Source organism: Eptesicus fuscus, chromosome 3 (assembly GCF_027574615.1).
Source record: "Eptesicus fuscus isolate TK198812 chromosome 3, DD_ASM_mEF_20220401, whole genome shotgun sequence".
NCBI lineage: Eukaryota > Metazoa > Chordata > Mammalia > Chiroptera > Vespertilionidae > Eptesicus > Eptesicus fuscus.
This window is the reverse complement of record NC_072475.1, coordinates 78,894,696-78,918,654: the sequence shown is the minus strand read 5'-3', so window position 1 is coordinate 78,918,654 and position 23,959 is coordinate 78,894,696. Positions and strand designations below refer to the sequence as shown.

General features: G+C 39.5%; 1 protein-coding gene across 1 annotated transcript in view; it reads right to left on the bottom strand.

Moving 5' to 3' along the window:
* Positions 1-3,430: 3,430 nt before the first annotated feature.
* The window catches only part of LOC114228509 (ferritin, spleen middle subunit-like), a 37,849-nt gene continuing 17,320 nt past the window's right edge, over positions 3,431-23,959 (bottom strand). Inside the window, exons 5-7 of the mRNA XM_054709939.1 lie at positions 6,243-6,331; positions 4,931-5,056; positions 3,431-3,583 (exon numbers count right to left, since the gene is read on the bottom strand). Coding sequence (XP_054565914.1) covers positions 3,431-3,583; positions 4,931-5,056; positions 6,243-6,331 — 368 coding nt within the window. The remainder of the gene's footprint in view (positions 3,584-4,930; positions 5,057-6,242; positions 6,332-23,959) is intronic.

Genomic DNA, 23,959 nt, shown 5'->3' with positions numbered 1-23,959 from the left:
TTATTTCTGATTTTAATGTCTATGATAGTCACCAATATATATAAGGGGAATTTATTCAAGAATGCAGTGAACCGGTAATTCTCCAGTGGTAACAAGCTCACCATGGCAGTGATTTTCAAGAAGGATGATTTATAGGAAAGGTGTGGAGGTAAAGAAATTCACAATGTTCTAACTATAGCCTGGGGCTTGCCCTTCTACATTAGAGAGACTGTATTAGACAAGGCTTGTTCATATCAGGTAGGCTACTTTGAGCTTGCACATAGAAGCCAGGACCTTGTATTTTATTAAAACAACTAGAGGCCCAGTGCAATGAATTCATGCATGGTGGGGTCCCTTGGCCTGGCTGGCGATTGGAGCTGATTGGGGCTGGCTGGCCAAGGTTATAGACCATGGAAGTTGGCCACAAGTGGGAGGTCGGCTGTGGGAGTGCACTGACCATAGGGGACAGCTCCTGCATTGAGCGTCTGCCCCCTGATGGTCAGTGTGAGTCACAGTGATGGGTTGACCAGTTATAAGGGTTGTTTAGACTGGAGGCCCAGTGCATGAAATTCATGCATGGGAGGGGTATCCCTCAGCCCAGCCTGTGCCTTCTTGCAATTTAGGACCCCTCAAGTAGGGTCTCTAGGCCTGGCTGGCGATCAGGACCTATTGGTGCTTTCCTTTCCATGGCTGCTGGCAGCTGGCCCCACCCCCACGCTTGCCATCTGTGCGGCACTGCCCCTCCTTCCCCTGTCACTGGTCACCTCTCTCTGCAGGTGACAAGTGTGGGGTACAATCACTTGGCCGGTCTGAGCCTCCCTCTGCGGAGCAATCTCTGGCTGTCCCCACACACCCGCCACAGCATTGCTGGATAGTGGGATGGGCCTCCCTATGTGGGGTGATTGATCTCGGGGCTCTGTAATTGATTGCTCCACAGAGGGGGCCCTGCCCATCAATCACAGCACCACCAGCTGGGGGGGCTCCATAATCAATGGTGTTGCTGGATGGGTAGCCTGGGCCTCCCTCTTTAGGGTAATCAATCTCAGTGCTCCATGATTGATTGCTCAGCAGAGGGATGCCCTACCCACCTGGCTGGGCTCTGCAATCAATCACCATGCAGAGGGTGGCCTGAGCCTCCCTCTGAGGAGCGATTGTGGGGTGATGGCAGGGCCCTCCAACCAATCACATTGCACCCGCCTTGGCTGGCCTAGTGCCAGTGGGTGTCATAGCATGGTCATCTGGAAGGTTGTCCAGATGGTCTTTCTGCTATTCAGTCATTCAGTTGATTTGCATATTATGCTTTTATTATTATAAATGATTGTTCACAGTGATGTTCTTTGAATTAAAACTTTTGTGAGCTTATTATTTGCATGTTCAAATACATCTATTCTGCCCTAAATGTTAATTTTCCCCCTCAGCATTATGAAGATGCTATTCTCATTTTGTCTTTGCATCTAATATTGATGAGAAAGCTATTAGTAATATGACAATTTTCTTTCTTTGTAAGTGATGTATTTTGCAGTGAGTTTTTACATCCTTGATATTCTAAAATTTTGCTACAATGGATCTCTTTCTCAACTTCTCTTCTCTCCTGGAGCTCTAAATTACATCTTTCATTGGAACTCCAAGTTTTAAAATGTAAATACCATTTTCTATTTCTTTGGCAGAGAATTTCTTAGTTTACTCAATATCACTTGTTTGATCAGATGTGTCTATTTCTAAATTCAACCTGCATTTTTCCCAAGGTGTGTGTGTGTGTGTGTCTGTGTGTGTATAATTGGCTCTTTCTATGACCCCTTCTCATTTTAAAAGAGATATTTCTAAGATTAAATGTTTAAGATTCTGTATTGCCCTGACTGGTTTGGCTCAGTGGATAGAGTGTCGGCCTGTGGATTCAAGGGTCCCAGGTTCAATTCCAGTCAAGGGCATGTACCTTGGTTGAGGGCACATATCCAGTAGGGAGTGTGCAGGAAGAAGCTGATCAATTTTTCTCTCTCATTGATGTTCCAACTCTCCCTTCCTCTCTGTAAAAAAATCAATAAAATATATATATTTTTAAAAAGATTGTCTCAATTTCAGTTATGTTGTCTTTTTAAATTGGATTTATTGGGGTGACATTGGTTAATAAAACCATTCAGGTCAAGAAAACATCTGCATACTGCATCAGGCACTCACCACCCAACGTCAAGTCTCCTTCATTCCCATTTGTCCCTTCTTTGCCTACTTCCAACTCCACCCACCCTTCTTTTCCTCTATCACCATACTGGTGTCTGTGCCTCTGTCATTTTTGCTTAATCCCTTCACCTTTTTTTACTCAATCCCCTTCCATCAGAAAGCTGTCCATCTGTTCTATATATATGCTTCTGTTTCTATTTTGCTTGTTAAATCACTTTTTCTTGATTAGATTTTACATATAAGTGAAATTATATGGTATTTGTCATTCTCTGGCTGGTTTATTTCACTTAGCATAATAATTTCATCATGTATTGGCTTCCCTCAAGTTTATGAGGTGGCACTATTATCCAAATTAACTAATATATAATCTGAAAAGTTACTGTTCTAAATACTTTTACATATTAATTTACTTAATCCCCTTGCTAACTTTATGAACTAAGTACTATTAACGCTACTTTAAAGATGACTAAACTGTGTCAATGAGTGATATAAAAACTTACTCAAGGCCATGGAACTGGTAAGTTTTGAAGCCAGAACACAATCCTACAGAGTACCTTTCCATCCCAGGTGGTACTAGTCACCCAAGTTGCATGCTCATTAGTTGCCCCTGAAAGTAATTATCCCAATAGCTGGTAGTTTACCCACAGTGCATAGGGTAGGCACATCCACACAGTTGTTTGCTATCTTAATTGCCCGTGCACCTTCCTGGTCCCTATGCATACCTCAGGTTATGAAAGGGCACCTGGATTGCAGCTGCTTGTTTCCTTAAATCTTTCCAGTGAGTAAACATTTCTAGACCAAGAACTCTTGTTTTCAAGGTTAGCTTTACATTGATTCAAAGAAAATCCTACTATTTTTGTCAACTTTAAAATATGTAGTATACAAGTTGAAGGGGAGAAAAACATTAGTGAGACCTAAGGTTTTACTACTTTATTACTATATCTACTTGGTCTGTTTGAAATTACCAAATCTTGACCCTGCATCTGAGTGTTGTTGGGATCATGGGAGAAGGAGGAGGCTTTTTCTTTTTTAAAATCTCATGTGCCAACTCTCCTTAAGAAGCTTTCTCCAAACTTACACTGACTGAATTAACCCATTTTTTTGCTTCAATAACAATCGCTTTACACATAATAATGCAAAAACAGATTTAATTGTACACACAATGAAGGAAAACAGTCTTCTGTCAAATGGAGAAGATTAAGATCCTTAAGTAGCTGATTTTGGGAATGACTACAATGGGAAGACTTGTTTTGTTGCCCTCAGATGTTGGGCCTATTTATCCAACAGGCTTTCTTTCAGCAGCCTTTTTCAACATTTCTTCCTCCTTCTGGACCTCCTTTTCTAATATTCTAAAATACACAATCTGGTGTTGCAGGTGGGTTATGTCCTTCCTCTGTTTATCCTGGAACCTTTTCATGAAGCTCAAGAGCTGCAGAAATATAAATAGGAGAAGACCCTTTAGAACCTTGTCTGCAACAAGAGGAAATAAATCCTGCTCCCCAAATTGTAGCTGGTGGACCTACAGGCCTGGGAGCTTATCAGAAAAAGAGAATCTCAAGTCCCACTCCAGACCTACTAAATCAGAACCTGCATTTTAAGAAAGGAGAGGGAGTGCATATGCACATAGAAGTTCAAAGAGCACTGATCTAAGACAGTGGTCGGCAAACTGCGGCTCGAGAGCCACATGCGGCTCTTTGGCCCCTTGAATGTGGCTTTTACACAAAATACCACGGCCTGGGCGAGTCTATTTTGAAGAAGTGGCATTAGAAGAAGTTTAAGTTTAAAAAATATGGCTCTCAGAAGAAATTTCAATCGTTGTACTGTTGATATTTGGCTCTGTTGACTAATGAGTTTGTTGACCACTGATCTAAGACATTCAAGACCAACAGGTGAGTACAAATACCCACTTTCAATGAGTATGAGTGTTAGGGCATCTCATCAAAAGTACAGATTAACTTAACCAAACTAGTACTGAAGTGGTTTCCCACCCTGTTTTTTTGAACCACATGGAGATTTAAGTAGATGCCCAGACCCAATTCCCAAAGATTTAGATGTAAGTGGCCACGAGGCTCAGGCATTTGTATCTATTTCTTCGGAGCAACCAAGCCAGTCCAATATGAATCTAGGATTGATAACTTTTGTACAGGGAATTTTCCTCACTTTGATTTCCTGATATGCTATGGGGTTAGTGAGAAAGAAGTTACCACCACAAGGTGGAGTGTACACCATTAACCAGGAAGACTGCAGGATAGTAAGTCACCATTAACATTCACTTTTGCAGGGGCCATCAGGGACAGTGGTTCTCAAAGTGAGGCCCCTAGCCAGCAGGCAGCAGAATAACCTGAAAACTTGTTAGAAATGCAAATTCTCAGACACCACATGAAAGCCATTGAATCAGAAACTCTGGGGAGTAGGGCCTAGCAGGTTGCTTGAATAACGCCACCCCCCCCCCCCACCCCCGCCAGGGGATTCTGGTAGCTATTAACATTTAAGGACTTTTCTAGAGTTAAAGGCCAACAGCAAAAGTCATTTTGTTTAATTATCCAGAGCACACTTTTCCTGGGAAGCCCTCTCCCTCTTGTGTTGAGTTGCATTCCCTCTTACCAGGGCACCTACTCCTCCCACCTCCAATCTACTCCCAGAAGTAGGTTCACATATTACCTTGGGGAGAAACAAGCATGTGTTGGATGACCAGAGCCTTGGACCCTCTTCCAAGAAGCAAGTCATAATTCAGACGTGAACTATGATAGCACTTTCAGAGCCAGTTACCACTTACATGACTGTCATTGTTGGTAGCAGCTGTGATCCGTAGGTCCATCAGGAGCTTGGTTAACTGGTTCTCCAATTCCAGAGCACACTCTAGAGCTTTTATGCCGGTTTGCCAGTTATCTACCTCAGGCCTCTGTAGGAGAGAAACAGGGACGTCACCTGGGGCGCAGCTTTCTTACATTAGACTTCCTGGGTCAAATGATGTCTAGGTTTGTAGTATAACCCAACATTTTCTAAACTTTGTGGCACAATGGAATCAGCCTAGCATCTTAAATCCTGATGTTTGCATTTCAGCTGCAGACATTGTGACTTAAATGGTTGGAGTGCAACCTCAGTGTCAGGATTTTAAAGCTCCCCAGGTAATTTTAATGTGCTTACATACAAAGTACGGGTGCCACTAGCACAGCTACATGCACGATTCCCTTAGCTTTCAAATTCCATGATGGTGGTTTAATCCCATAACTACCAGACATTAACTAGTTCTCTTTATAAAGCTGGAGTTAACAGAACCCCTCACATAAGTAGGCATGATTCTACTAGTAGATATAATACCCTCACTAACATTTAGATGATTTCTTTTAAATGTCCATCCCAGTGAAAAAAAAAAAAAGCTTGTTTCATTACACTGAAGAGGTAGTCATTTCAAATACCTGGGTGTGCATCTGAATTAAGCTAATGATCTGATAGAGGATGCTAACTGTTCTAGGAAGTGGCCATTCAAGTTGTGCTTCTCAATCTGCCTGAGTATTAGAGTCACCTGAGGAGCTCCTTAAACTAGAGCTCCTTGGGCCCCACCTCTAGGTTGTCCATGAATTTGCACTTCTGATGATTTCCCAGGTGATGCTGATGCTCTCTGGTCCAGAGACCACACTCGCTGTGGCTCCTTGAGAAAACCTAAGCAACCATTTAGTGGCTGCAATTTACTCAAAATGATATAAAGAGGCTACAAAGAAGACAGATGCTTGCCCTCAAAGTTAATTACTATAATCTCATGTGTAATATGGGTAAAAACCAATACGTTATTTGGCAACAAATAATTTAGTTCTCTAGACCCAGCAGAGGCACCTTAAAATTATTGACAAATTACATAGTCACCTTAATCACTGGCAGGCAGATGGTATTCCCACGTCCTATTAAATATCTTAGGAATTGCTTTCCATGTTCCCTTTTCACCTCAGCTTGGTCTTCAAAGAATCCAGAAAAAAAAGGTTCTTTTGGGTCATCAATATAATAACAGGCCTGGGACAGAGGTGAGAATGAGGAGAAACTGGAGGTGAGACAAGCTAATTTTTAAAGTTGGAAACCTTACACAAACTCACTTTGTTGCCACTGTGGTCCCCAAAAAAGCCCTCTTTGTTCAGTCTGGGGTCATTGGTTTGTCCTTTGAATTCCAGAAGACCCCAGCTTTCTTTCAAACCACAAAAGAAAAACCATCCAGATTTTAATATCTTAATCTTTGGCGGTTATGGCCTCTTTAATGATCAGATTTGTGAACCCCACATGGTAGCACTGATATCCAGTAATTGTGTATAAACTCAGCAAAAGTCCAGTATAAATTAAATGACATTTAAACATCAATCTATTTCACCAATCCTAACACATCTACATTACCTCTAAAATTGAATATGGCAGAAAATTATTAATTCATTCTACCACCAGTGTCTGATGCACATATGGTTTGCTTAACCCACTGGAAAGAACTGTGAATCTCCCATCATAGCCCATAGTTTGAAGTCACAGCTCGAAATCATTAGCCACAAAGCAGCAAAATCCTAGGCACTGAGTTGCTGTTTCAGTTATCATCACAACACAAACATGGCCATAACCACCATTACTGAAGAGACATAGGATATATCTGAGCTGAAACCTCCCTCCCAGTAGCTCAAGGATACATACTAACCATACATAAATAAGCATCACTGACGTGCAGCTCATAAGACGCCACATAATTAATAGCAACCCCACACTCTTTAGAAAGAGGGTGCTTGAATGCCATCACTGCTTTAGAGAAAACCAGGCATAAACAGTGCTACCCAGCAAGCTATGGACTTCTTAAATACTAGTAGGCAGATAACCACTTCCATACAGCTGAAAACTAGATGAAATTCTATTCAGGTGAGTTCAACAGCTAGTCATCTGTGAATGAGGACATTGTTTCTGCTTGAAAGGACCATTCTCACCTTAAAAAAAGAAGGTATGGGGGGGAAGTTAATTCTTTTAAATATCCCAGCCAGTGTAGAGCACTCTCTCACATGTTTTCTCTATGATTTGAGAGAGCTGATCTACTTCCTAAATAGAGAAGTAGTAACAGAGAAGACACATTAGCTTTAATATATAGTTTTTTCTTTAAAAACAATTTATGGCACATCATGCTAGGTCCTATGGGGAATCTAAGAAGACTCACTAAAACACATTATTTGCCAATAAGGGACATAACCCCCCACTCCATAAGGCCACAACATACATAATTGATCTTAAGACAGGATATGATGGAAGTTCTGGAGTGGCAAAGCGTATGTAGCTGAAGCGGCAGGTCACCCAATCTATCTCTAGAGGGCAGTAAGGAGCGTGGGAGTTTCCTGAGGGGAAGCTTTCCTTAGAGGAGCCAAGATTCTAACTTTGGCCCAGTCACAAGGATAAATGACATCCTCAAAGGGAAGAGGTCATTGCAAAAAGTCCTACTATTTATCAGTTTTGTTTCTTGACCCTGCCCTCCCCTTAGTCCCGAAAGGCACTTTAAGCAGATGCTTCTCAAACTGAAATTTGTATATAAATCACCTGGTGCTCTTGTTAAGCAGCAGATTTGATTCATGGAGCCTGAGATTCCACATTTCTAACAATTCTGCCAAGTGTTGCTGGTCCAGAGACCACATTTTGAGTAGTAAGGCTTTACGTATAGTCCTAAAAAGCTATTTCAATAAAAATTTGGTAAAATGTGGAACACAAATGGCACTACTCATAGGAGGGGAGAAGGGGCCCATCCCTGCTGCTTCTCCACAGACCACTGCAGTGCTCGGCATGCCCGAGCTCCCAGGCCCTCCATGGCAGCAACCTGGTGGAGGCAGCAGTGCCAGGGCGCTCAGCAATATCTAGCCTATGAAGGTTACAGAGGGGAATAGGAAAGGGGATGATAGTTGACTAATAGTTGACTGGTTTTGTTCATAGTAAGTGTAAAACCTCACCTGAACTACCAATAGAATTTGGGGAAACCTTTCAGGAGATTAGGGTCCTATGTGAGCAGGTAGAGACAAATACCAATGAAATCTGGATTTTTACTGACTGTTAATGTGACCCCGTCTACAGGAGAGTAAATCTAGAACATAAAGATTTTACTTGACAGAGGATATAAAAGTTTGGATATTTCTGGATAGATCAACTTAAGGTCTTAAGAAAAGATATTATCTTTTCAGGTAAACATTCCATTGTTCTACCTTTCCATTAGGGCCAAAACACAGAACTAGATACATATGTAGTAAACATTCTTCTTTTTGAGGGTTAAATATTGAGGAATATTGCTATCTAACCATTTAAAAACAACCCCACAATATACAAGGGGAAAAAGGAGAAGAAAAACACATCAGCAATAGTTATGTTAGTACGGTATCTTTACAGGTGATTTTTTTTCTATTTTCTATACTTTTGAACTTTTATAATTACAATATATTTTCATTTTGATAAAGAAGCCTAACAGCTACCTTTCTGGAGAATTACCATAATGTAATCTTCATATGTATTTATGAACATGCTATTTTTTAATTATTGCAAATGTAATGCTTGATCATTATTACTAGATGCCCAGTGCACGGAATTTGTGCACTTTGGGGGTGGGTGGTGATCCCTCTGTCTGGATTGTGAGAGGGCCCAGACCATGACGAGGAACCCCACTGGTGCATGATCGGGGCTGGGGAGGGTTGCAGGAGTCTGGCCAGCCAAGGAGGACTGTGGGAGGGCAAGGGCTCCAGAGTGTGTCTGGTCCATCTCGCTCAATCCCTATATTTTCTTCTATGTAACTTATTGTTTTTAGGTCTTTTTTTTTCATTTTTTAAATTAAGGTATTATATGTATACACATCTTACCAATGCCCCCCCCACTCCCATACATGCCCTCACCCTGTTTTTAGGTCTTTAATCCATTTTTAATTAATTTTTGTACATGGGGACAAACTGTAATCCAGTTTCATTCATTTGCATGTGGCTTTCCAGTTTTCCAAGCACCATTTATTAAAGAGACTATCTTTACTCAATTGTGTGTTGCTGGCTCCTTTGTCAAAAATTATCTGTCCATATACATATGGTTTTACAGCTGGGCTGTCTAGTCTGTTCCACTGATCTGTGTGTCTATTTCTCTGCCAATACCATGCTGTTTTGACTATCATAGCTCTGTAGTATAATTTGAAGTCAGGAAGCATGGTACCTCCACGTTCATTATTTTTTTTCTCAGGATTGCTTTGGCTATTTGTAGTCTCTTGTGGTTCCATACAAATCTGATGATTTCTCATTCTATTTCTTCTAAAAATGGCATTGGGATTTTGATGGGGATTACATTAAATCTGTATATTGCTTTGGGTAATATGGCCATTTTAACTGGTTGATTCTTCCAATCCATGAACACAGACTATTTTTCCATTTTGTTGTGTCTTTTTCAATCTCTTTTAATAATGATTTGTAACATTCAGTATATAGGTCTTTCATGTTCTTCGTTGTTGATTACTGGGTAATTTATTCCTTTGGTTGCAATTGCGAAAGGAATTCTTTTTCCCATTTCTTTTCCTGAAGTTTTCTTTAGTATACAGGAAGGCAATTAATTTTTGCACATTGATTTTGTATCCTAAAACTTGACTGTATTTGTTTATTGTTTCTAATCATTTTTGGTGGATCTTTAGAGTTTTCTATATACAGAATCATGGCATCTGCAAAAAAGTGACAGTTTGAATTCTTCCTTCCCTATCTGTATGCCTTTTATTTCTTTCTCTTGCCTGTTGCTCTGGCTAGGACTTCTAGCACTATGTTGAGCAAGAGTGGTGAGAGTGGACATTCTTTTCTTGTTCCTGAACTTAGAGAAAAAGCATACTATTGAGTATGATATTAACTGAGGGATTATCATATATGGCCTTTATTATCTTGAGGTACTTTCATTCTATTCTTATTTTATTAAGTGCTTTAATTGTAAATGAAATATATATTAGTTTTCTCTCTCACTTTAAAAAAAATCTTTATTGTTGAGAGTATTACAGATTTCCCCTTTTCCCTCTTCATTGTCCCCCTCCAGTGAGTTCCTGTCCTGTCCCAGGCCTTCAGCACCCTATTGTCTGTGTCCATAGGGTAATCCATATATGCACATAGGATATTTAGTTAATCTCTTCTCGTCCTGTCCCTATGCCCTGAGATTCGCCAGTCTGTTCCATGTTTCCATGCCTCTGGTTCTATTTTATTCTTCAGTTTATTTTGTTCATTAGGTTCTTTGTTCATTTATTTTGATTTTTATATTCAATTGTTTATATATATATGTGTATATATATATATATATATGTGTGTGTGTATATATATATATGTATGTATTTATTGCCATTTTATTCTACATGTCCTTCTCCTCCTTCTTCTTCTTCTTCTTCTTCTTCTTCTTCTTCTTCTTCTTCTTCTTCTTCTTCTTCTTCTTCTTCTCCTTCTCCTTCCTCTTCTTAAAGAATACCCTTTAACATTTTATGTAATACTGGTTTTTGGTGGTGATAAACTTCTTTAGCTCTTTCTTGTCAGTGAAGCTCTTTTCTAAGCTTCATTTCTGAATGATAGCTTTGCTGGGTAGAGTAATCTTGGTTGTAGGTCTTTGCTATTCATTACTTGGAATATTTTTTGCCACTCCCTGCTGGCCTGCAAAGTTTCTGTTGAGAAATCAGCTGACAGTGGTATGGGAACTCCCTTGAAGGTAACTAACTTCTTTCCTCTTGCTGCTTTTAAGATTCTCTCTTTGTCTTTAACATTCAGCATTTTAATTATGATGTGTATTGATGTGGGCCTCTTTGGGTCCCTCTTGTTTGAGATTCTGTGCTTCCTGGACTTGTAAGTTTATCTCTTTCACCAGGCAGAAGAAGTTTTCTGTCATTATTTCTTCAAATAGGTTTTCAATATCTTGCTCTCTCTCTTTTTCTGGCACCCCCATAATTCAGATGTTGGTACATTTGAAACTGTCCCAGAGGCTCCTTACACTATCTTCATATTTTCAGGTTTGAACTGCATCCAGCATGGCCAGGGGTGAACCTGAGGAGGGGCGGTAAAGGATTAAAGAAAACAGACAAGAGAACACAGTTGAGACCAGGTGGATCACTGTGCCTGGATGAGGAAACACTGACACAGCCTGTAAGCTGAAGCTTTATTTTATAGTCAGATAACACAAAACGAAAAAAGGGCAAGATGTTTACAATGTTCTTGCAAGTTTCAAATCTGCTTCTCTCCTGTCGTTGCCATTCTCTGAACCCTATAGTGCTTTGTTTAGGCAGCACTTGCTGCACCTCCCGCAGCCCACTTATTGTTAGGTATATAGCATACTGAGGCCAGCTGCTCTTTGTTTGACAGCTTTTAGCAAAGTCTGAAGTCTGAGCCAGGCAGGCCATTCATATGGAAAAGCCACTGCAAACAGCTTGGGTGGGGCTGCAAACTGGAGGGGAAGGGGTCTCAGGGAATCACCAGGGCTGAGGGAACAGTGTGGGCCAGGATGATGGAAAATCAGATATGGCTGCCAGTCAGCTCTGCGTTGGGGGAGGTCCCAGCACAGAAGCAATGAGCCATGAGAGCACCCCTGTCTGGGAGAAAGCCATCCTAAGCTCTTGCCCTGGTACCAGACAATCCAGTTCCTTCCCCAATGCCCCGGTTCCTTTCAAGCTGCCACTTAGCACTGGAGCCCAGAGGGATTGAGTCTGAGTAAGTCCATGTGCTGGCCCTTTAAGTGGAACTGTCTGGGTCCCCAGGAGCCTCTGTGTCACTCAGCCACAATCCCCATTGGTTTTACAGCCTAAAGTTACAACACTTCTCTTCCCAGCTCTGGTACCCTGGGCTGAAGGCCTGGTGTGGGGCAGGGACCCCTTGCTCCTCAAGGGAGATATCCATAGCCATGATATCCCTCCCCAGTAAAAACATGCCACACCTGGGTGTTGGACCATCCTGTTCTGCACCTCTGCCCCTCCTACCAGTCTCCATGTGCTTTCTTCTTTACTTCTCTAGTTGTAGGACTTCCATTCAGCCAGATTCCAGGCAGTTCTGAATAATGATTGTTCTGTATTTTAACTGTAATTTTGATGTCGTTGTGGGTGGTGGTGAGTGCCATCATTTACCTATGCTGCCATTTTGTTTCTCCTCTTTAGTTTTATCTGGATGTTGTATATTATTAAATGCATTATCTGCACCTACTGATAAGATCATATTATTTTTATCCTTTGTTTTGTTAATGTGATATACTACATTGATTGATTGATTTACATAAGTTGAACCATCCCTGTGCCCCTGGAATGAACCCACTTGATCATGATATATTATTTTTTGGATGTTCTGTTATATTTTATTTACTAGTATTTTGTTTAGTATTTTTGCATCTGTATTCATCAGAGATATTGATTTGTAGTTTCCTTTTTTTTGTGTTATCTTTGCCAGGTTGTGATATCAGAGTTCTACAAACCTCAAAGAATGTGTTAGGAAGTATTGCCTCTTCTTCAGTTTTTTGGAAGAGTTTGAGAAGGATAGTTTTTAAATCTTCTTAGATCATTTGTTAGAATTCACTAGTGAAGCCATCTGATCCTGAATTTATTTGGGGGGAGGGGGGAGGTTTGTGATGATTGTTTCAATGCTGATTGGTCTATTTAGATTTTCCAATTCTTCATGATTTATTCTAGGTAGGTTTTATATGTCTAGGAACTTACGCATTTCTTCTAGGATATTGAATTTGGTGGCATATATTGTTTCACAATATTCTAGTATGATCCTTTGTATACCTTTGATGTCTATAGTTATGTCTCCTCATTTCTGATTTTGTTTATATGGGTCTTTTCCCTTTTTTCCTTAGTGAGTCTAGCCAGGGGTTGATCAATTTTATTAATTTTTTCAAAGAACCAGCTCTTTCTTTTATTAATTTATGTATAGTTTTTTTTCTTCTCTATTTCATTCTATTCTGCTCTAATTTTTATTATTTCCATTTTTCTCCTGACTTTGAGTTGCTTTTGTTCTTCTTTTCTAGTTCTTTAAGATGTGATGTTAGGTTATTTATTTGGGATTTTGTTGTTTCTTGAGACAGGCCTGTAATGATATAAACTTCCCTTTTATTACAGCCTTCCCTATATCCCAGAAGTTTTGATATATTGCATTGTCATTCTCATATGTCTCTATAAATCTTTTGATCTCACCTTTTATTTCTTCCTGTCCCAATCATTTTTTAGTAGTATTAAGGAAGTAAAGAATCCCACATATATGTAGTTGATTTCTAATTTCTGCAGTTGATTTCTAATTTCAAGACATTGTGGTCAGAGAATACGCTCATTACAATTTCAATCTTCCTGAATATTTGATGCTAGTTTTGTGACCCAACATATGGTCTAACCTTGAGAATGTTCCATGTGCACTGGAAAAGAATGTATAATCTGATGTTCTGGGATGAAAGGTTCTGTAAATGTCAATTATATCCATTTGGTCTAGTATTTCATTTCAGGCCGATATTTCTTTATTGATTTTCTGTTTGGTTGATCTGTCTAGAGCTGTCAATGGGATATTAAGGCCCCCAACTATTATTGTGTTTTGATCTGTTTCTCCCTTTAGTTCTGTGAGTAGCTGTTTAATATATTTTGGTGCTCCCTGGTCTGGTGCATCTATATTAAGAAGTGTTATGTGTTCTTGTTTATCATTATAGTGTCCACCTTTGTCTCTTGTTATCTTGAAATCTATTTTTTCAAATATAAGTAAGGCTATACCTGCTTTTTTGTGGATGTTATTTGCTTGGAGAATCCTTTTCCACCCTTTTACTTTGAATCTACCTTTATTTTTGCTGCTTAGATGTGCCTATTGTAGATAGAATATGGTTGGGTTTTGTTTTTTGATCCACTCTGCTACTCTGTGCCTCTTTATTGGTGAATTCAGACTTTTACATTTAGAGTAAGAATGTAAAATTATTGATGTATGAGGATTTCATATAGCCATTTTATCTTTTGTTTTCTGGTAGCTCTGTGCTTCAATTGGTTCTTTTCCTTTGTGCTTCTGCCTGTTGTTTTTGTTTGGTGGCATTTCATACATTTTTTCCTCCTTTTTAAAGCTATATGTCCTGTTTGGGGATTTTTGTGTGTGGATACCATTAGGTTTATAAAAAATGAAGTTGCATATATACCATCTATTTTTACCTTTTGAGTGCATCTGATCTTAATCTTCCTTTGCTAGTTCAGAAACCCCCCTCCCCTTCTCCTTTTATGTTTTTGCTCCTGTTTTCACAAATTATCCCTGTGTATATTGTACATTTTTTGGTGATCTTACTCATAGTGTTTATTTCAGGTAGAAAAACTCTCTTGAATATTTCCTGCAATGGAGGTTTTCTGGTGATAAAATCCCTCAGCTTCTGTATGTCTGGGAACATCCTTATTTTTCCTTCATATTTAAAGGATAATTTTGCTGGATATATTATTCGTGGGTGGTAATTTCTCTCTTTCAGATGTTTGAATATTTGGTTCCACTCTCTTCTGGTTTATAGAGTTTCTGCTGAGAAATCAGATGAAATTCAGATATGTTTTCCTTTATAGGTCACTTCCTTATTTCCCCCTGGCTGCTTTGAGAATTTTTTCTTTATCATTAGTTTTTGACAGTTTAATACCAAATGCCTTGAAAAGGTCCTCTTTTCATTGTAAGTAGGTGTTCCGATTGTTGGATTTGAGGATCTAGTTCTTTCCATGGGTTTTGGAAATTTTCATCCAGTATTTGTTTAAATATACTCTCCATTCCCTGCTCCCTCTATCCTTTCTCTGTAATGCCTATAATTCTAATATTGCTTTTTTGATGAAGTCAGATAGTTCTCATAAAGCTCTTTCATATTTCTGTATATTCAGGTCTCTCTCTTCTTCCCTCTGCATTACTTCTTGATTCCTATATTTGATATCACTAATTGTTTCCTCCATCTGGTTGGCTCTATTTTACATGTTCAGTAGTTCAGTCTTAATCTCCTTCATAGCAGGCTTCATTTTCCAGGACTTCTGGTTGGTTCTTTCTTAAAGTTTCAATCTATTTGGTAAAGTACACGTTTTGTTCATTGATTAGTTTTCTGAGTGCACTGAATTGCCTGTATTCTTTCACATCTCACTGAGTATTTTCAAAAATACAATCTTGAAATATCTGTCACTTATATCACTTATTTCCATGTGTTCCAACTTGCTTTTGGGGCATTTTTCATTTTCTTTCTGATCATCCTTGTTACCATGGTATTCATGGTGTTTGCTATTGTCCTTTGCTTAGGTATGAATAACTATATTAATGGTCTTTTATGTAGAAGCTTTCTCTGAAGAGGCCTTTCTGCTATATTTCAGTAGATGGTGCTGAATTGCAAGATTTTTATCTCTGTGATCTTCAGTATTGACCTCCACATGTTCCCTAAGATAGTAGAGTGGTGCTGCTTAGGGGTGGGGTTTGTTTTGCCCTCACCATAATGGCAACCCATGACCTCTGAGGGGTCCAGCTCCACATACCCCTGCTGGGGATCAGTTACAGAAGGAAACAACGGTTCTGCTGCAATAGCTCTTGGTTTGCTGATAGTATGATCTTAGACCCAACAATGGTAGGCAAGTTTTAGGAGTCCAAGTGAAGGCAGAGCTCTGTGGTTCCATTTCTTTATCTGAAACACCACCAATTACCCAATAGAAAAGAGCCGCACAGCAAACTCCTTGTGACTTCCTCTCCTCTCCTGGCCAAGTTACATGCTCCTCACTGCAGGGATGGAGTGCACTTTCCCCACTTCTCCTCTCTCCATTTTTTCCTAGTTGCCCACCTTTAGATGTTTCAATGCATGGGTCTCTTAGGCATGCAACTGTGTTGAGCAAGGATCTCTTTGTTGAATTATAGTTGGTTAACTTGTTTAGGGGAGAGGTGCACTTTCACACCTCCATTCCTCTGACGTCTCTCACAAACTATTTTTGATAAGGAAAAATAAATAAAACACTGTATGTGAATGTTTCTAATTTTTAAATTGCAGTGAACAGAATTAATATTAGTTTGGATATTTTTAAATTTTTGACAGAAAATTTAAAGATCATGGAACAATAATTATTTCACTTTGGTTATTAAGATTAATTTGTCTGATTTCAGTTCACATGGTAATTTTTATGGTCCTTAAGTACCATGGAAAGTGGGGACTGCCTGTATAAGATTTCATTTGAAGAGATCATCTAGTGGCTCAAATGGAATCTCTATTTCTAGGAGAATGGGAGAAGGGTGGTAACTTCTTTGTGTACCCATAGTCCCTAGTAAGGTGTCCGTGTTTAGAAAATATTAATTAATTGTTTTAGTGGACAATAACTCTGGGTCAGAGGAATAACAGTGGAGTAATGTTAAGAGAACATTAGAAACAAAGTCTATACTTGATCTAGGCCCAAATCCCTAAACCTAAGCTTCAGTTTCTGACCCATCTCATGAGGATAATAAGAGTGGTCTTATCTAATTTGGGGTTGTTCTGAACATAGCACATAGGAAGTGCTAAATAAATGTCTATGAAAGGAATGAATGAACCAGTTCTCAGATTGACCAAGAGTAGTTAGCCTCACAAAGGTCTCATGACCCTTTGATTACAGTTGAGACTAGAACAATAAGTCTGCCTGGGTGCTAGTTAGGATGAGGATAAGTGTGGGGCAAATATTTGGAGCAAGAAAGCCAAGTCCCCTAAAAGTACATACATATATATAACTGGACTAAACATATTTAATCAGTTGACCCAGTTCTCATTTCCATTCTCTTTGAACTTTGTGTTCTCTAAATGTAGGCTGAGTGGTCCAATGTGGGAAGAGGAGTGAAGAAACAAATCTGGGGTCACACCATGGGGTTTCCTAGTTGTGTATACTGGTATTCTTGCCTTTTTTAGTTTCTGTCTGTTGTCTCACTTTTTATGGCACTAAATAAAATAAAAACATATTCAAATCTTCCATCTTGAATAAAAAGACCACTCTTATAACTTCCCACCCTGAGTTAGCACTGCTCTATATATTTTGTCCATTTCAATGTAGCTGTGACCTCATCCAGTTTTCTGAAGGGGGTCAGTGACTTGTTTGAAAGGTAGCCAGTGACTTCCCAATTTCTAGAGTCCAGTACTCAGCACTAAGGTTTTCTGATCACAGAGTGCAGCTCTATATCCACTGACCACTGTCCTCCATGATGCCCTCTTCCCACATGCTTCTGTGGCATTCACCAAAAGTCCTAAGACTTTTATTTCCCCTCTCCCTGAATGTCTCAGGTGCCCTGTCTTCAGATTCTGAGCCCTTTATCCTTTTGTTCTAAAATTCTTCTGGGAACTCTTCATCATTCCAGCTGTGGTTATCTCATGAATCTACCCTTTCATCCCTCACCCCTGTCTGGACCCACATTTTGATTTATACAGCGCACCAGTATCTTAAGTTCAAATGTGCTTTTCCCTCCCTCTGCATTCGTTCAATCTTATCACTTCTAGAAGCAGGTCCTGCCCTAGCTAAACAGTTAGACATGAGAGGAAACATACTCTAAATAGATATAGAAGACAAAGGGAATGGATTCTTGACTCCTGAGTTTATAAAGATGTTGATATGGGTTTAACAGGTTTTAAAACATGTATTTTCAAAAAGAGTATATGAATTCTCCATGACTGAGTGAAAGCAGCTTTTCACCTCTTCTGCTAATACTACTGGTTGCAAGCACCATAAAATCACCACAGAGGCAGGTACCCAAGAGCAATGTTAAATGTGTTTTCTATCTGCCTGATGAGGGCTACTCTTAACAGTAGCCCAATGTCCATTTCCTTGTTTAATTAGTAGAAGGGACACCTGCATATATCCCAACATCTTATTCCCAACATTTTCCTAAATGACCCCTCCTTTTCATTTGAACCATGACATTCATATGCCTCCTAGAACGGATGTTGAGAGCATTGTATGGCAAGGGGGTGGGTGGCCAGGGAGCTCCTGTATCCAGGCAAACTGGAGAGCTTTTAACTGTTTGGTGGAAACAACTCTTTTAATAACTATCTAGATCAAGTTGATTACCTTTTGTCCCCCCTATATTTCTAATTCTTTCTGAATTTCATATTTCTATTAATCTAAGATCCACAGGCTCAATACTCTGGAATGATCTTAAAAATTTTCTCTGTATAATGGGCATCTGTGAAATTATCTGCTAACTATATTTCCTCTTTTTCAGAAATAACATTTCACATTCACTACCTATCCTTCCTAATGCTAAATATAATGGGAGGTCCCCATGTTCCAACATGATCCCATTCGTCCCTTACACCTAGCCATTGTTGATCGGTATCAGGGCAGGCATCTGAACCAAGATTTAATAATTAGAGTATTTACTTGTGTTGCAAGTAAAAGAGAACCTGATGATGAATACTACCTTATTTTACTTTTTCTCCATATAACAAAAACTCTAAAGGTAGGCATCCCAGGGTTGGTGCATCTGCTCAAGGATGTTATAAGGACCCAGGCACCTTATATCTTATGGCTCCACAAACTTTTTCATGGGACTTTCATAATCTTGGTTACAAATGGTTGCTGCAGTTCCATGTATCACATGCATATTACTATAGGGAGAAATTATTGATGGGACTAAAAGCAGAGAAGGTAAAGGACTCAATGGGCAGTAATTATGACTCTCTTTTCTATTTTTATAAACTTCTATGAAAACATAATTTTAAAATTACTTCAGTTAGATTTCGTTGAGAGCACTTGGCTTATAGCTGAGTTCCACTTTCTTGCTTTACTGAGCCTTGCCCTGGCTGCTCCAGTCCTCTGCCGCTTACTGATGATCCAGCCAAGTAAAATGAATGAGTGGGACACTGCTAGTTTATGGAACTGTTGCAGCTGAGAGATCAGGAACATTTGCCAGCAAATCCGGAGACTCTAAGGGAACAGACTGGGAGATCCTCCTCCCTAACAGGTGTGTCTATCCCAAGTAGGCCTGGCACCAATAAGGGGAAGACGCTGAGCCAGCCTGCTATGCCACAGGAGGAACATCCTCTAGATCCGCCCCCCCGCCCCCTACTTCCTCAGGACCAACAGCACAGCCTTCTCCTAGCTGGGTACTCTTCCCCTTCTCCCAAATCTCCCTGGGGTACTCTGTACTCAGTGAACATTGCCTTTGAATCCAATCAGTCTCCGCCCAACCCAACAGACTCAGTCTTCTTCTCCATTCACCACAGCATAGGCAGGCAACATTGCTTTTCAGCCTGAGGAGTGGGGCCCAGATTGGGACACTGTCTTTCCCTAGTCCCTGGAGGTAGTCATCAGGGCTGGTGATGTCCCAACCCATGATGAAAAAGATAAAAGCACTAGCAGAAAGGAGGAGGAGTGCTCCATCTCTTACCAGAGATAAAGCCCTACAAAAATGGCATGAATATCTCTATGGAATTAAAATGAGCCATCTTAGAGACAGTGCACTCCAAGCACAAGGACCAGAGGATTCCACCAGGCGTTCCAACCTCTGAGAGCCCTTCCTCATAGAACAGCTGCCCTGGGAGGTACAGGGACAGTTCACCCTGCAGGCCAACTGCCTAGTGTGGCCACGCAGCTGAATGATTCAGATCAGAAGACATTTAAAAGGAGATCTATCATAAATTGGGCCTTTGGGTAGGGTTCTGGCACTCATCTGGAAAACTTTCCCATGTCACCAACCTCTTCTATGCCAGGACAGCTCTTTCTGTGCCTGTGCCAAGTATCTGTGAGGATGACAATCGTCCCAAACTTGTCTCACATATGCTTTTTTGTTTCTTAATCTAAAAGGACCCCTCACAAAAGGCCTCTTCAGACAATCATCCAATGTGAAATCTCCTAGAGAGTTAAAAGAGAAACTGAAAGAGTTGAGGTACACCTGGACTGTGAGTCTGTTTTTGTGTTAGCATCTGTTTTAAAGGTTTTTCTACAAAATATTCCCGGAAGTATTTTTTCTTCAGATTCCATCATCACTAGGTCTATGTTTTGGATCAAGGAAATGATGCAGAGAAAATAAGTACAATTCAAAGATTGTTAGGCCAGCTTCCAAGAGCCAATGTTGTTATCTAAGGTAACCTTTTGGGGTGCTACACAACACTGAGCAACACTGCTCACCTAGTCAGATGTCTGCATTTAATTTAGTGGAGTGTATAGCTCCAAGCATTCTTTGGCCTCCTACTTCCTCCAGCCCAGAACTGAAAAACAATTTATAAAAAAGGTTACTCTGCTTATTCAATTTCTGATTGAAATTGTGGTCAAATATTGAGAGCAGAAATCACTCCCCTCTTTGGAGAGGTTTCAGTGAGATGTGATACTAGAGAGAATGCCTCCAATATCTTTTGCTTACAAATGACTGACTTCCCTTTCTGACAGCTTGGAAAATGGGCTGAATGTGGATGTTGATGTTCCATGCAGTGACTTGGTAAAAAACTTTGGTAGGGGGAGCAGAATCATGGACTCTGTCTTAACCATTAGTGATGATGACCTTGAACAGCCTGAGGTGGATGGTCTTTTAACTTTGACTTAGAAAGCTCTAAACATGAAGACATTCAAGTGGAATGGCCTCTTGTGTCCAAGAAGTGACCATTACAGTACTGCACAGAGAGGCCACACTGCAGGAACATGTGGAGGCCCTATCAGGCATGACCTCACCCAGCTGTTTGACCACAGCTGCAGCAAAAAGCCCAAGGCGACACCTGCATAGCTTGAAGCCCAGCATTAACTACCTAGATTCAATGCTTTGCTGTCTCATGCAGTTTTACCAGAAAAAGCTTCACAAGTCCAGTCATGATGTAATTCTTTCAAAAAAGATGAGGAACATCTCAGGCAGAATTAACCCCTACAGGAATAGGGTAAGATGTATTTTATAAGCAGAATTTAGTCACAGACACTGATGTCAAGAAATATGGCACTAATAAAAATGCTAAGAAGGAAAGTTTATTTGGTAATAAAGGAAGTCATGTGAATATTCTCCCGAAATGGAAGCCAGAGGCCATTTCTGTGGCATCTTGCAGTCACATATCCTCACATTGAAAGGAGTTTTAGGGATAAAATATGCAGGTTTAGGGAATTTTTTTCTTTTGTTTCCCTTTATTTTCTTTTTATTTATTTATTGTCTAAAGTTTTACATATGTCTCCTTTTTCCCTGCTTGAACCCCACCCTGGTCAAGTCCCCACCGCCCCAGTGTCTGTGTTCATTGGTTATGCTAATATGCATGCATACAAGTCCTTTGGTTGCTCTCTAACCCCCGTTCCCTGCCATTTGTCTCTGGATCTATTCTTGTTCATCAAATTATGTTGATCATTATATCGTACATATGAGTGATATCATATAATATTTATCTTTCTCCAACTGGCTTATTTTGCTTACCGTAATGCTCTCAAGTTGCATCTATGCTGTTGCAGATGGTAAAATTTCCTTCTTTTTTATAACAGCATAGTATTCCATTGTGTAGATGTACCACAGTTTTTTAATCCACTCATTTGCTGATGATCACTTAGGTTGTTTCCAAATCTTTGCTATTGTAAATTTTGCTGCTATGAATATAGGGGTGCATATATATTTTCTGATTGGTGTTTCTGGTTTCTCGGGATATAGTCCTAGAAGTGGGATTACTGGGTCAAATGGGAGTTCCATTTTTAACTTTTTAAGGAAACTCCATACTGTCTTCCACAGTGGCTGCAACAGTCTGCATTCCCACCAGCAATGCACAAGGGATCCTTTTTCTCCACATCCTCGCCAGCACTTGTCGTTTGTTGATTTGTTGATGGTAGCCATTCTGACTGGTGTGAGCTGGTATCTCATTGTCATTTTAATTTGTATCTCTCAGATGATTAGTGACTTCAAGCATGTTTTCATATGTCTCTCAGCCATTTGTATGTCCTCTTTTTACCAGTGTCTATTTAGGTCCTGTGTCCATTTATTTTTTTATTGGATCATTTATCTTCCTTTTGTTAAGTTGTATGAGTTCCCTGAAACTTTGGAGATTAAACCCTTATCTGAAATATCATTGGCAAATATGTTCTCCCATGCAGTGTGCTTTCTTGTTGTTTTGTTGATGGTTTCTTTTGTTGTGCAGGAGCTTTTTATTTGATATAGTCCCATTTGTTTATTTTCTCCTTTGTCTCCATTTCCCTAGGAGCTATGTCTGTAGAGATATTGCTACAACATATGTCTGATATTTTGCTGCCTAGGGACTCTTGTAAGATTTTTAAAGTTCCCTATCTTACATTTAATAGTAAGTCCTTTAGTCATTTTGAGTTTGTTTTTGTGAATGATATAAGTTGCTGATCTAGTTTCTTTTCTTTTTTTTTTTTTTTTACATTATCTAACCAAATTTCCTAATACCATTTATTGAAGATACTGTCTTCAATAAACTGTCTTCAATATGCTCTTGCCTCCTTTGTCAAATATTAATTGAGCATAATGACTTGGGTCGATTTCTGGGTTCTCTGTTCTGTTCCATTGGTCTATATGTTTGTTCTTGTGCCAGTACCAGGCAGTTTTGAGAACAGTGGCTTTGTAATATAGTTTGATATCTGGTATTGTGATCCCTGCAACTTTGGTCTTCTTTCTCAGGATTGCTGTGGCTATTCAGGGTCTTTTTTAATTCTAAATGAAATTTTGGAGAGTTTGTTCTAGATCTTTGAAGTATGCCATTGGTATTTTAATGGAGATTGCATTGAATCTGTAGATTACTATGGGCAGTATGGACATTTTAATGATGTTGATTCTACCAATACATGAACATGGTATATTCTTCCATTTGTTTATGTCTTTCTCTATCTCTTTTTTCAATGTCCTGTAGTTTTCCGAGTACAGGTTTTTTATGTCCTTAGTTAAGTTTATACCTAGGTATCTTAATTTTTTTGGTGCAATGGTAAATGAGATTTTTTTTTCCATTTCTCTTTCTGTGAGTTCATTATTGGTGTATAAAAAGGCCATAGATTTCTGGGTGTTAATTTTGTATCCTGCTACATTGCCAAATTCATTTATTAGGTCTAGTAGTTTTTTGATGGAGTCTTTGGGGTTTTCTATGTACAATATCATGTCATCTGTAAATAAGGACAGTTTTACTTCTTCTTTTCTGATTTGAATGCCTTTTATTTCTTCTTCTTGTCTGATCGCTATGGATAGCGCTTCCAGTACTATATCAAACAGGAGTGGTGAAAGTGGGCATCCCTGTCCTGTTCCCGTTCTCAGGGGAAATGGTTTTAGTTTTTGCCCATTGAGTATGATGTTGATTGTAGGTTTGTCATATATGGCTTTTATTATGTTGAGGTATGATCCCTCTATTCCCATTTTGCTGGGAGTTTTTATCAAGAAAGGATGTTGGATTTTGTCAAATAATTTTTTTGCATTGATATGATTATGTGATTTCTGTCTCTCAATTTGTTTATGTGGTGTATCACATTTATTGATTTGTGGATATTGTACCATCCTTGCATCCCTGGAATAAATCCCAGTTGGTCATGGTATATGATCTTTCTAATGTAATGCTGAATCTGATTTGTTAGAATTTTGTTGAGTATTTTAGCATCTATATTCATCAAGGATATTGACCAGTAGTTCTCTTTTTTTGTGGTGTCTTTATCTGGTTTTGGAATTAGGGTAATGCTGGCTTCATAGAAAGAACTTGGAAGTGTGCCTTCTTCTTGAATTTTTTTGGAGTAGTCTGAGGAGGATAGGTTTTAGTTCTTCTTTGAATGCTTGGTAGCACTCCCCTGTAAAGCTGTCTGGACCAGGGCTTTTGTTTGCTGGAAGATTTTTAATCACTGCTTCAATTTCTTCAGTAGTTCTCTACAGATTCAATGCAATCCCCAGATATTGACCCAAACCATTATGCTCAATTAATA